A 15,254-nucleotide genomic window follows, 5' to 3' on the forward strand; every position below is an offset into this window, starting at 1 on the left:
ATAAATCTGCTTGAAAATCTGACTTAACTTTGTATCCAAGGGGAGAGATCCTCAACATAAATAGTGAATTATATTCCAAGAATCACCAAAAACAATCACCTCTTGAATTCCGAGATTCACAATTTGACTCAAACCATGATATAAGACATAGGTTTGAGCAATATTGTTGGAAATGTAACCTAAACCCAAAGCATACCTATATTCTTCTTAATTATGAAAAAAAAAATTCCCTTTCCTTCCAGCCTAAAACATTTAAATATTAACAAAATTCTCTTTATACTCATTAAAAATAATTTAAATACAACCTAAAAGATTTCTTACCATTAACCAAGATTTTTTTAATTTTTGTGAGAGTTAATTTGACTTTCTATGATATGATAGTTATAATAAAGAGTGGTTCATTGTGTTATATATCACTAACCAAACAATTCAAAAGCCAGAGCCACTTCACGTTCTTCTTAAGATTAACCCATTTTGACTTTTAAAAACTTGGATATAATAATTATGAAAAATAATAATTTGTTAATATTAAATTTAAAATTTTAATATTAAAAAAAAACAGTTGCATTGATCAAAATTTTAATGTTATTAAAAAAGTTTTTTAATGGAAAAGTAATAACTAAATGAAATGATACACAATACTCCAATTTAAGCTCTTGCGACCCATATTATATTATATAGAGAATTTTTTGGAAAAAATCATATTGAAGATTTTGGTTCGATGCGTTTCGAACCAGTGAGTGTTTCATTGTATACTAAAGGTGAACCACAGGTTCCAAATGCATTGACCAAAATTTTCAATATAATTTTTTCCGAAAATTTTTCTATACATTATGATACACAATACAATTAACACATTATAATTTGTTTTTTAATTATTTTATTTAAAATATGTTAAAAAAATATATAATGTTCATATTAATTACCTAAATTATAAAATTATAATATATATATATATATATATATATATATATTATAAATTTTAAATATATTTAAAATCTTTTATGATCTATAAGAATGTATTTAATTAATCCTAAAATACTATAATTTACAATTTTATTAATAAAATATTTGAAAAAATATCATATTATAATTTTAATAAATCTAAATCACATAACATTTCAACTTCTTATAAATTAAAACTATCTCAATTTTCTGTTTATACCAACTATTTTAATAAATTCTAAAACAAAACAAAACAACATATCCCAAATTATCTCATCGTAGCTTCGGCCTAAAAAGACTAATTCAAATCCAATAAACACGCAAAACAACACAATTTACCCAGTCCACCCCTTAAAGGACACCCAGAAGGAAAAATATAATAAAAAATAACAAACAAATATTAAATTAAAAAAATTAATACAAAGGAACCAAAGGGACCCACATGGGAGGGTCACTAACGCGACAATGAAAAGAAAATTACAACAAATTACACTAATCGTTTACCGAGGTAAAAATTGATTATAACTCAAGCGCGTTCAAATTTTATAATTCTAAGTATCTTTGTCATCCAGCATCACCGTCCTTTGTATCGGAATTTGGCCTGCCAGGGGAGGCCGTTCCACAGAGAGACAGAGAGCGCTAAATCTCAGGTAGCTGCAATCCGTCCTGGTTTTTCCATGAAATCCTTCATATTTGCGCAAATCTGTCTCGCTGGTCTTCAATTGCCAGGGTCCCCCAGCTTCAAACGACCCTGAAATCGCCCAATTTGAGCTATTTTTATTTAGATTGTGCCGGTGTTCGGTCTGAGATTCGATCCAGCGACCTGTCGAGGGGCAGATCTGCGACCAGATGGAGGATTTTTCGAACATATTGCAGCGGGACTATGGATTAAGGCCGCAGGGCAAATCGGCTCCCATGGGATCAAGCAAGGGCACGTATGGCAGCAATTTTAATTTCAATCTCAACGGCAGATCTTCGTCTATGAACCAAGCAAAACCTGTGAATGATGTTGACGATATATTTAGCTCAAATCAGAGAGGAACAGCCGATTTCAACGCATATGACGATGTCTTCGGGGGGCTGCCGAAGTCCACAAACCCTTCTTCTCATACGACCACTGGCTACGATGATATCTTTAACAGTTTCTCGGCTCCGAATAGCAAACCCTCACCGGTTCCCGTCTACGATGCCCCTGTTTACGACGATGACATTTTCGGGGGCGTACAGGGCGTGAAGAGCTCATCCACTACGGTCACATACGATGACGTTTTCAGCATGAGGTCTGCGAGCCCAAGCCCTGCTCCCGCTTCTTTCGAAGATCTGCTCGGGGATTTAGGGAAGAATAAAGCACCAGTAAACACTAAGCCGTCTAGGGACGAGACATTATTTGATGATTTAATCCCAGGGTTTGGTTACACTGAACCGGCGAAGCCGAGGTCAGTATCTCATTTATAAAATTGATTACTTCTTTTAGAAATGCTAAAATTCTATTGCATTTTGTTGTGATTTTTATTAAAGTTTGATAACCTTGCAATTGAAATTCATCCTTATTGATATATTGTTGTACACTTTGATGATTGATAACATTTTTGTTTTTAAAAGTGCGGTCACATTTTATTACAAATGAAATCCGTCTGCTCTTATTTTTTGTGATGAATCTGAATTTTATAGCAATTATTGTTAGCTAGAATTGTGGTAACGTTCTTCTGTCGGATAAAAAAGTATGTAATCCGTTTACGATTTCATGATAGAGAAAAATGATCATACTTTTGTTTCACAATCTGAGTCTAACAAGCTGGTTTTTGCTCGAATTAGGAAAAAATGAAATTAGGAAAACGTTCTCCATTGAGAAAAGACGAGAAAAGAAGCGATAATTTTAATAAGCGATAATTTTATTCATGGCCTCGATTGACCAAAAAGGTAGGTCAATGGGACTGAAATGTACAATCAACGGTGACAAACTGTAGGAGTACCAGAGGAACTTCTATAACCTAAATGGTAAAAGGTAAAGCGGAAGCTTAAAGAAGAAAAACTACTGAATGAGAATTAGCATTTGCCATTAAGTCCATTAAGTTTTGCAAAGAAAATTAAGCTTATGCTATCACATTTGCGGCAAATAAATTCATAATTAAGAGTAGGTTAAAAATCTAACCACCCTGTTATCTTAAATTTCTGACATAAGAAATTTATTTTAAGTATTAAATTAAAACTCCGTTATCTCAGAATTTTGTGTATGGATAGCCTTTTTGGCGATTAAATTTGTGGAATCTGGCTAGGCTTTGTTGCCAGTTCTTAAGTTTTGGCAAATGTCATTTTTTTAGAAAATCGTTGATTATGATTGTACTGCCTTTCTATTAAATGAGTTGAAAAACAATCATATTCTTTGATACAATGTTTGGACTTAAGTTTGTCAAATTTTTTGAAAATCCCTTGGAATATCCGTATGTAGTTGTAGATTTCATAGAAACAACGTACAGAATTTTGAGCGATTCAATCAAAATAATGGGTTAATATTCATGGAGCTAAATTTGCTGAAACTCCTAGACAGCTTTTCCACAAATCCTGTTCTTCATTAAAGGCTTATGCTTACAACTTATCTGTCTGAATGAGATACTACAATTCATTCCCTTAATTAGGGATCCTTGCACTTCTTTTACCGACCAAATTGTAATCCCATAAAAATATCATACCTGTAAAAGCAGCATTCCTAAGAGCAAATTTTTAATAATATCATTAAATAGGCTTACCTATTATTATATATTATTATATGTTGCATGAGTTTCTGGAACTTGTGGGAATGTTGGGAACTTAGGTAAGGGTGTCCGGAATGGCTAGAGGTTTTCCCAAAATTTACATGAAATGGCTAATTAGGAGAGGTAATATTATATAATAAAAAATAAAAATATAAAAGTTAAAAATAATTTTTTAATTATATAATTTATATAATAATCAAAATTAATACTGAATCAAAATATTCAAATATTAAAATCAATTTAAATATATAAATAATAAATATATAACCTCTCTTATATATAAATATATTCCCTGAATCTCTCCCTTATATATATATATATATATATATAGATATATATATAAAATGTCAAGTTCATTATCAGTTCTCGTAAGAGAAAAAACAACTCTAATGTTTAAGCATTGACTACCACATACAATATGCACACACAATATTCTGCCATATATAAACATAAACAGCAAAAGAAATACTCATCAGCATGACATCCCAGATCTGGCCCTTAGGTTGAGGTGTCACACGCTTCCTGACGATGAACCACACTGGTTGGTTCGAAACGCGTCGACAAATGATTTTCCTTGTGATTTTCGCCGAAAAATTCTCTCTAAAGTGTCACACGCTTCCTTAACCCATCATGAGATTGCTCCAGCTTCTCAATTAAAGATATTGGTGTTAAGGATGTTTTTGGCTTTTCTTCCTGTGAAGATTTCAACATAGGCTCATGTTTTGTGGGCATTTCAGCATATTTCTCTACAGGGTTTGTATTCCCCAATCTCAGGAAACGCCGGAACTTAAAAAAAACAGTCTTCAAAGCTCCCGGAATTTTCCCCAGCTCCCATTGCAGCTCCCGCTGAAAAGGTAACGTTCCCATACAGTTCCAAAGCTCCTGGGAGCACGGGAACCATTGGGACGGGTTTCCCATTTCTCGAGAGCAGTTCTGGTGTAACTAATATTATAGTATATACCATCTAAGAACATAAGATATGGTTCTGCTTGACATGAGAGCAATGTGAGATCCTGCCAAACCAGGACAGAGTAATAAATGAATTTGAACAATATGGAATTCAGACAAAGCAGAACTTAGATATAAATAGGCTTGCTGATTTTCTTGGAGAGATAGCATGCTGTATTCTAGGACTCGTGTTATAGCAACTAGATATGTATATTAGCATCTGTCGTTTAGAAAGTAGTGTCTCTTCTTTATTTTGACTCAGTTGACTTTTCATCTTTTTCATGGAAAGTCATCCTATCTGTTATGGTTATTCTTCATGCAATAACCTACACTTAAGTCAACTTGGGTCCTGTGTGGGACCACTAAGGATTAAGGATCTTACAAACAACTGATAGGTATGTTGGTAACCATCAGAAGCAAAGTCACCTCAATAAGAGTTAACACCATAGTATTTTAATTATTGATAGATACTAAAAATTATATGTGGAGCTTCACAGAGTAAGCTATATGTATTGCTGTGTACAAACAACTGATAAGTATGTTGGTAACCATCAGAAGCAAAGTCACCTCAATAAGAGTTAACACCATAGTATTTTAATTATTGATAGATACTAAAAATTATATGTGGAGCTTCACAGAGTAAGCTATATGTATTGCCGTGAATTCAAGTTTCCCTGGTAATTGCCTTCCTTGTTATATTTGTGGGCTCTGAAAAATATTTAAGACTCTGGCTCTTGCTTGTAGCAGATTGGTGTCTTCAATTGTGTCATAGTAGGCTATAAGAGGCATAACTACGGTTTGGAACCCAAAACAGGGGCATATATTCCTAAACCATTTGTGCTTTATGTTGCAGGGGCATATATTCCTAAATCATTTGTGCTTTATGTTGTTTATAGCTTTCTAGATTGTGTTCATTTGAAACAAAGTTGTTGGTGTCGGATGATTCAATAGTAAGGACTGAATACACAGGTAACTCTATCCATGAAACTAAGCTGCAGTCAGCATAATAATTTCCAGTGCAAAGTGTTGGGTGATGAACAATTTCATGTTGCCATATTCCAATGTAAAGTTTATAAGACGGCTTGTCAGAATCCTGTTACTGAACTGTTTTGCATGCGGTTATATCCAATATCAGGTATAGTCTGTGCAAATACAATTTTAATGGACCTTTTAACCTATGGTTGCTGCATTGCTTTGTGAAATTAATATGCTGTAAATGGTTCAAAATTAACAGCCCCAAGTTTAGATATCATTTTTTGGGATTCAACTGCGTTAAGAAAGTCATCCATCTATGACCATTTCCATGAGAGGTAGTCGTAACTGAGGTAGTTAAGCGCGCTTGAGCAAGAGGCGATCTGGGATGGGTGAACTCCCGGGAAGTCCTGATTACCGGGTGCAAGCCCCGGAAGTGATGATTGACGCTATGTGATTCATTTCACTAGTTTCAATCCCATTTCTTCACCCCTATGAGCATCACCCGATGCAATGAGTGCTAAGTGGACTATTCAAAAATCATGAGAAATTAGTCAGTTACCACTGACTACCTCTTATGGAAATGGTCCTAGATGAATGACTTTCTTAACACAGTTGAATCCCAAAAAATGATATCTAATATAATGCACTGCGAAAGACCTTCAATACTTAAATACATAAGAGTGAAGGGAGCTCTACTTGAATGGTTCATGAGGCACAATACTTGCTAAGGTTTGCAAATGGGGTAGCATGCTAAGTGGGCTTGATTGTGGGGAAAACAACACAGTTAAGCGTGTTTGAGCCAGAGGCGATCTGGGATGGGTGACCTCCCGGGAAGTCCTGGTTATTGGGTGCAAGCCTCGGAAGTGATGATTGACACTATGCGATTCATTTCACTAGTTTCAATCCCACTTCTTCACCCCTGTGAGCATCACCCGATGCAATGAGTGCTAAGTGGACTATTCAAAAATCACGAGAAATTAGTCAGTGACGACTACCTCTTATGGAAATGGTCATAGAGGAATGACTTTTAACGCAGTTGAATCCCAAAAGACTGACTAAAGACTGTCAATACTTAAAGCCCCAAGTCAGTGCTTTGTACCAGCGATGAAATGCAAGTTGGGACTTGAAATGGAGATCTCAGTAGTCTTGACTTTTTAAGAAAAGTCCAGAAGACTCTTGGCTTTTATCTCTGGAGATTTTTACCAGTTGATGTTCCTATTCTATCAGAATGGCTCATTGAAAGCCGTCCTTACCACTACCCAATGTCACATGGTTCCAGTTCGAGTTCAAGTTCGGCAAGGATGAAATTTGATTCGAATTTGAATTTAGTGATGGGGTTGGGATAAGGTTTGCCATTAAGTTTGACTATATATGTTAATTATAGATATGTTCTATGCTTAGAGCAATTTATTTCAATTTTCACAGTTAGCTCAATATCTTTCCCAGATTAGCAATCACATCAGCGTTAAAGTAAATTGCAGATAGAACATAAACATAAATCGCAGAAGACAAGCCAAGACAAGAGGACTCAAGATGTGGCGCTAGCCAGGTACAAACCCCAATGTGGGGAAACCCTTGATCAATTCTTCTTATATGTTCTTCAATAGTTAAGCAGAGAGAGAGAGAGATAGTACGTTTACAACGGAAGTCAACACTTTGACTTATCTAGATAAGAGCATAGATCATCTATAAGAAGATGATACGTGAGATCAGTTGAAGACATGCTGCTTCAATTGATTCTCCAAGGTGACTCCGCCTATCGTTGTGTTGCATTTCGTCATCATGTTGCACCTCACTGTGCTGCACCATGTTGCACCCATCATCACTATGCTGCATCTCATCACACTTCACTAATCATGACTGTACCCATCAATGTATTGCATTATGTGCCATACTGACCTATGTGTTGGTTGCATCTTGCTTGCTTGTTGTCCTTAGCATGCTTGCTGTTGCATGCTAGTTGTCCCTTGCATGCTAGCTGTAACATTGCATGCTAGTTGTCCCTTGCATGCTAGCTGTAACATTGCATGCTTGGTGTATTTGCTGCTAAGTACCATACAATTGTCCCAATGTTAGTTAGTTGTCCCTTGCATGCTGCTCTCCTTCAGAGACAGATGCTCTGGCTGTTTTGGCAGTTCTCGGTAGTTCCCGATAGTTCCGACAGTTCCGGTAGTTTCGGCAATTCTTGCAGTTCCAACAATTTCAGCTGTTCCCGACAGTTTCGGCTTCTACCCTCTGTGTCAGCTTTCTCGCCTGTTCCGGCAGTTCCCAGTTGTTCTGGCAGTTCCCTACAGTTTCGGCAATTCCGGCTATTCTGGCTATTCCCAACAGTTCGGGCAGTTTCGGTAGTTCCGGCTTTTCCCGGCAGTTCCGGCTTTTCCCCTCTGCATCAGCTTTCCCGGCTGTTCCGGCAGTTCTCGGCTATTCTCGACAGTTCCGGCTTTTGCCCTCTAGATTAGGGCAGCGTTATTCCTTAGGATCTCTCCTCCTACTAAAACCCAAAGACAAGTAGAGAGGAAGAGATCCCAAGTGTGTTGAAATGACTTGAAGGTCACCTGTATTTATACTAAAACGTTGAGCACAAGTGGGGTTTATTTGCTTGCTGGCCGACCTTGACGAATTGTCCCATAACACAAATAAATTCATATATCCATGAGTACTTATCGGAATCAGATGATCTTTAGATCAATCGTACACCTTTCAATGAGAGGGATCCAAGAAAAATATCAGCTTTCATTAATAAGATGACCCACATGGAGTTTGGCCCTAGTTGCCATTTCAAAATTTCAAAATATATAAATAATATAACTATGTAATATATTGATAAATTTATATATTATATGTGAAATTTATTAATACACACACCAAATTGATAAAATTTATAATAGCATTGAACCCCTTTTTTAATATGTATAATATAAATATTAAAAATACAGGTCACTTTGTCATTTGAAATGCTAACTTTACAAGAACCCAGGTATAACCTGATAACTGCCCTTGCCTAATTCATGTTGATTCCCATAACTCCCATAAACTACCTGTGTAACTCTTGTTGACTTTTGTAACCTGCCCGTGTAACTCATCGATTCTTTGTTGATTTGTACCCTGCACATACATCAAAGAACCGATTGGCTTCATTGATTTTGTTAATGCTGAGGCCCTTTTCATGTATTAGCTTGCAGATCACATCTCCTCATCAAATTGATTGCACTGTCAGATTTCTAAACACGTGATCTCCCTCCATTGACAGTTTATCAGTTAGAATGGGTGTGACCTGTAGGGTGTTATTTTAATCCTTTGAATAACCATTGAAATTTGTGCCAAATCTGTATAAAAATTTGGGAAACCTAAACCAAAGATTTTAGAGTCACCTGAATTTTAATTTTCATGCCCAAGTCTGACAAATCTAAGGGTTTTGTCCATAGATGAATACTTGGAAGGGTTTTAAAGAGTCATGGGTCAAACTTTATGTTGCACGGGGACCTGTCCTCCCCCAAAAAAGTTAAAAACATGCGTATTTTGTGTACCTGCATTTCAGGTACTTGAGGATCCTTAGGAAATGTCCCCAAACTGCTGGGGATTTCGGGACTTGTTGCTGGCTGCCCCCAAGATGTGCTTGGCAGATTTCAGGGATGTATTTGACAGATTTCAAGGATGTTCTGGGCAGATTTCAGGGATTTTCTTGGCAGATGTCAAAGATATTTTAGACATATGTCTTCAGTTTTGACAATCATGGACATTGATGATTTGACAATATGATAATTTTTACTAACCATTATTTTTATATTGCACTGAATCTAAATCTGTTGTACAAGTTGCAGCTCGCAGCATGGGTTTTGTATGATAGGTTTCAATTTGGGTGTTCAAATATTTTATTTTCAGCAGCAACATTACAGCAAGCAAAGTTTCGATGTCAAGAAACAGGAAATGCAACATTTCAGAGGGTTGATCCTTGTGGTTCTTTTGTTCTTCTTATTTTTGGGTTATCTCAGCTTTTACATATTGTGCGTGGATTTCCAGGAGCCATTCAAATTCAATGCTTCGACCATCCCAACCTCAAGCACTATGTTACATGGTTTTGGTTTGAATTCGAGTTCGACAATGATTAATTATTTGAATTTTTTGATGAAGTTCATATGAGGTTAAAACATATATGAATGAGGATCGTGATCAATAAACATACATAAATAACTTAATCACGATAACATCCAATCGTCTGTGACATTAATTAGCAAGTCCAAGCCCAAGCCCAAGCCCACAGTTGTAGCAAATTAGCAATATGAGGCTGAGGATTCAAGGATTCATCATTGGTGGCTTGCTGCTCGAGCTAGAGAGGGCATGCCCACATGGTTTGCTAAGCAGGGTTCCACTTCCAAACAAATCGATGACATTACTTTCATGTAACTATGTGAGGGTCGAGGGTTTGAGATTGAGTGGGAGAGGGCAGGCTGATAGTTACAAACTTGTAGTCAAGAAGGTTCAAGCTTTGAGCGCAAAAGAATGAAATGTAGAAGTAGCAGGGCGAGAGTGTAATACTGTGTGGTGCAATGGGAATGTGTGTGGCCGATTTTTTCCTTGAACCTAGTAAAAGATTGGGAAAAATTCATCTTGAAATTTGTGTTGGGCTTTGAATATACACCAAGTTGAATTTGTTCAAGTTTAACGAACCTAAATGATTTTTTTTTTAGTTTGATGAATTTTGAACCTCAAGGCCAAACCGTATGACATCGCTCATGCATTGTGAAAACAATATTATAACAATGACTTGGATTAGGTACAAAATGTTTAAATAGATTCCTATTCCATCACCTACTAAATCTAAAATATGAATGTAATCTCTTTATACAACTATAGTGTTTTATACTGGTTTTCAACACTACTTTAAAAGTTTGCAATACCTATGAGAAGGGAATGACATTTATGTTTTAATATAATCATCATTAACAAGAAATATGAGGAAGAAAAGCTATTGTAGAGACAGTTCTTTATCTCATAGACCCTTCGCAGATCTTATTCTAAATTGCAAATAATTGCACTTGTACGTTTTGCTCATGTCTAGTGGTCAATAATGGAATGCCACTCTACTCTTATTTAAAATTGCACAAGTTTTTTCATAATTGGCAAGTGTAAGGGCTATGAATAATACTATATGGTATAGCTTGTTATGCTTACAATCTTGAGACAACTACAAATGTTTCTGGTGGAATTTGAATTTTTAATATTCTTTACACACACACAACATCCCCCAAACAATTTAGGGGTGCACTCTAGTCATTTTGAGGACGTGTTCGCTTGTCACCATCGTTCCCTAGTCTCGAAAACTAGTTCAATACAGGTCAAAATGGGATGCACCATCTTGTCAAATGGATGCACTCGTGGAAAAAACCATACCAAAGAAATTTCCTTGTCTCTTGGCCATAGGAAGCCATGGTTGCAAAATCGATTGATGCATATGATAAGGTGAAAGATGCAAACTTGTTATTGCAACGTTTGGACGAGATTGTTATGCCACTAGGGGAGGATGTTGTTCAAATCATCATAGATAATGCTTCTTGTTATTATCTAAACTAGCATCCAAGTGGAAAGTCCAACCACAGAAGGCACTTTAGAGTAATGGATGGAAATTGTGTCACTATCACCTCAACACATTTTGTTATTGCAACGTTTGGACGAGATTGTTATGCCACTAGGGGAGGATGTTGTTCAAATCATCATAGATAATGCTTCTTGTTATTATCTAAACTAGCATCCAAGTGGAAAGTCCAACGACAGAAGGCACTTTAGAGTAATGGATGGAAATTGTGTCACTATCACCTCAACACATTTTCCCCGTCATTTTTGGTAGACTCTTAAAGGCTAAGGGTTGTATCCCTAGTCTATTAATAATATGGCTTAATTAAATATTAATTAATGATTTAATCAATGAAGTAAAGATTCACTTCAGTATGTGAATCCCACAAAATAGCGAAGTAAAGATATGGATTCCAACAAATAGGTGATTTATTGCGTTAAGATAATATTTCAAGATAGATAGCATAAATAGCAATGATCCACTTAGATATATTGAGTTAGAAACTAGTGGATTAGTGCCAAATCTGATTTATAAATATGCAAGAAAGAGAACTCGGATTATACAATAATTTGTTTAACATCCCAAGAAAATAACCACTTAGAAGGAGTGACTAGGAAAAGAAGCAACTTTAAGCCAAATGTATCATAAGAGATGTAGTTGTCTCACACAAATTGACCTTATATGATATGATTTCAAGTGCAAATTAGTTGCATGCTTACTCAGGGCAAGTCCGAGATGAAACTTGGGTTGACCTTAATCTCCAAATTTGTTTTATGAGTTATTTTAAGTAGAATTATTGATTTGAAATTTTGATAAATATCAATTAGAGAGATAGATGAACAACCTTAAAGGAGGTTGTCATGGATTGTGAGTTAGGGTTTAAAATTGCTTTAATCAAGGCCGTAATAAGTAAATCCATGTAAAATAACAAGAACTTGAATCACAAGGTAATTCACTTCATTGTTTGCTCAAGATTACCTAGAATTTACCAAGAAAAATTTCTAAGTGCGAGATATGCAAGCAATACCATCTTAAATGTAAACACACATGCCAAGAGTATAATAAGTAGATCCAAGGTTTTCCTCAGAAAATATATATATTAAACATAATGATAGTCCAATGTGCAAGTTTGCGACATAATGATATCCCAATGGGCTTGTTTGTTTGGTTGAGTGCTTTGATCTTCATGCAGGAGGTCTAAGGATTTATTTCTTGGGCTGGCTGCCTCTGTTGCTTGCCTCACTTGATGTTATCATTGGCTTAGGTTCAGTAATCAGGATTCAACACCAACAGGTTTTATCTAGATACCATCCCTAAATGCAGGATAGTGTTTGAGAGTTTCCTCATAAGTTTTCCCTTGTAAAAACATATGTTCATAAAGATGTTAATATTTTGAAATCGGGACACCTTTATCGACACACTAGGACACATTTGCACACTTTCTGAATTTTTTTGGTTTCATCAATATCCTACATGCAGCACATGTGATACCTGAGCATTAGACACATGTCCCATCCATTTCTGACACTTGGGCATCATGTATCCTGTGTGTTACACATGACATGCAGGGCTCAGAGGATGTGTCCTTTTTCAGAATTGAAAATGGAGTGAAAGGGAATCCACTTATTCTAGGTGGATGTGTGAAGAATGTGGCAATTGCACCTAGCTGTGCATTGGGATGTTAGTTCCACATATGATTTTGTTATTATTGATTGAAGGGGTAGAATGCAATTATCTAAAGACATGTTGAGATAGTACACTGTTTCCATGCTCAGAAACAAGATAAGTTGTGCTGAAATTTACAAAAACGGCGCGGAAATCTTAATTTCATTGCATCTAGCAAAGTTGAGTGCCATTCCAAGATTAGTTTTCAAAAGACTATCATCTGTGGCTGTGCAATGAATATAGATTTGTTATCAAATCTACATAGACAAGAAATCCTAAACAAACAAATTAAAAATTGTAATGTAAAAATTGAATCCTACTATAGCTCCGTCATGAAGATTGATGCAACAGGATTACCTAATCTGCAATAGGCAGTTTTGCTTTGCTCTGTTGATTAATAGTATACATAATTTTATACTTACTCCAATATTATAATAATAGTAATAATAAAAAAAAGAAGAGAAAATCCAGTGATATCCTAAAGGAAATTTTTTGTTGTTTATTGATTCTTTGCTTTCATGCTTTGACACCTTTTGTTGTATGTTTTTATACCTTTCCTCATTTACTACATGTCTTACTTATTTTTGGAATGTGTTGCACAGGGGCAGTACTGACACTAAGCTGCAGCATCCCATTGATTCTTCCAGGAAACCTGCAGATGAACCTTTTGTTGTTTTAGATGCAGAGTCATTTTCATCAAATGCATCCTCCACTACATTTCATGATCCCCTTGAAGAGTTTAGTATGCCAACACAGTCTGCAAGTATGACTGATACACAGGCTTTCAGCAATGGAACTATAGGGATTGATGATGTCTTTGATGGATTCTCACAAACAGTACCCTCAGCTGCACCGCCAATAAATAAGTCTAGAACAGACAGAAGTCCATTGAAGACAAGCCAAAGCTCCATTCCTCAGACAAGTGGTAGCAGGGACACAGTAGAAAACAAGTCTGTAAAGAAAGATTTTGTTAATAACCCGGAGAAAAATCACGAGAAGATATATTCGAGTCCTCCCATGGCAGATTTTGATTTATCTGGTGGTATTGCTGATGTTTCTATAAAATCTACTTTAAATAGAGATGATCATTCTCTGCATGAAGATTTTTCTAGTGACTTGAATCCACAGGGGGATCCACATAGCAAGTCTGATTATAGTACAGAATTTGCCAAAGACAGTTGGATTACTGTTGATGAGGTTGTACTTTTTACAGAACCTACATTGGCCCCCCACCGTCAAGGCCACCCCCTCCTTTGGTCATCAAGCAAGGACCCTCTTCAAAGAAAAGTTCAGATTCTAAGGTAGAGGCATCCGCTGCAGCAAACTTCAACCGGTTTTCCAGTTACGCGCAGCCAGCTCAATCTAAAAGATCATCTGAATCTGCATTTGATGATGATAGACCATCTGTGGTTTCATCCATTGAAGAACTTGAAGACTTTGCGATGGGTGGATCTCGTGTTCATGCCCAAGGGAAACAAGAAATCCCATCAAATGGAGAACATATAGATGGTAATTCAGCAGCAGCAGCATCAGCAGCTGCAATGAAGGAAGCCATGGAGAAGGCTGAAGCAAAATTAAGACAGGCCAAGGAGGCAAGAAAGAGAGAAAGGGAGGAGAGGGAAAGGGAAGCAACAATGGTTAAAACCAGGGAAACTGAAAAACAAGATAGAGAGGAAACTGCTGCACAAGAGGCCATAGCCTCTGAAGAAAAAGAAAGGGCAGAAAGAGCAGTTCAGGGGTCTCGTGAGCGAGAAGAGGATCAAGAAAGAGAAAGGCGGAGAATAGAAAAGGAGAGAGAGAAAGAACGTGAGAGAGAAAGGGAAAGAGAGAAAGACAGAATAGCTGTTGAGAGGGCAACCAAAGAGGCACGTGAAAGGGCAGCTATCGAAGCACGCGAGAAATCACAGAGAGCTGCTGTTGAGAGGGCAACCAAAGAGGCACGTGAGAGGGCAGCTACAGAGGCAAGAGAACGTGCAGAGAGAGCAGCTGCAGAGAGGGCAGCTGCGGAGGCAAGGGAACGGGCAGAGAGGGCAGCTTTTGAAAGGGCAGCTGCAGAGGCAAGAGAAAGAGCCGCTGCAGAAGCAAGGGAAAGAATGGCAGCAGAGAGAGCTGCTGTAGAAAGAGCAGCAACAGAGGTGAGGCTTAGAGCAGAGCGTGCTGCAGTAGAAAGAGCAAATGCTGAGGCTCGAGAACGTGCTGCAGAAAGAGCATCTGCAGCAAAAGAAAGGCAAAGGAGAAATGACAATGATTTTGACTCTTTCTTTAGTATGGGTCATCGACCAAACAGTGCACCTAAACAAAGACCTGCTGCTCCGGTGAGGCATTGAAAACTTTGATTATGTCATTGTTTTTAGCTTACCGCATTTTCTATCATTATATTTTTAACATATCCATCA

The 15,254-nt window shown here is 36.8% G+C and overlaps 1 protein-coding gene across 1 annotated transcript in view; it reads left to right on the plus strand.

Moving 5' to 3' along the window:
• Nucleotides 1-1,503: 1,503 nt before the first annotated feature.
• The window catches only part of LOC149199484 (auxilin-related protein 2-like), a 58,312-nt gene continuing 44,561 nt past the window's right edge, over nucleotides 1,504-15,254 (plus strand). Inside the window, 3 exon segments of the mRNA XM_089402458.1 lie at nucleotides 1,504-2,381; nucleotides 13,461-14,077; nucleotides 14,080-15,173. Coding sequence (XP_089258584.1) covers nucleotides 1,795-2,381; nucleotides 13,461-14,077; nucleotides 14,080-15,173 — 2,298 coding nt within the window. The 5' untranslated portion in view covers nucleotides 1,504-1,794.

This window comes from Pinus tabuliformis, chromosome 2_1 (assembly GCF_031772625.1).
Source record: "Pinus tabuliformis cultivar Carrire ecotype Pingquan chromosome 2_1, CPIR1, whole genome shotgun sequence".
Taxonomy (NCBI): Eukaryota; Viridiplantae; Streptophyta; class Pinopsida; order Pinales; family Pinaceae; genus Pinus; species Pinus tabuliformis.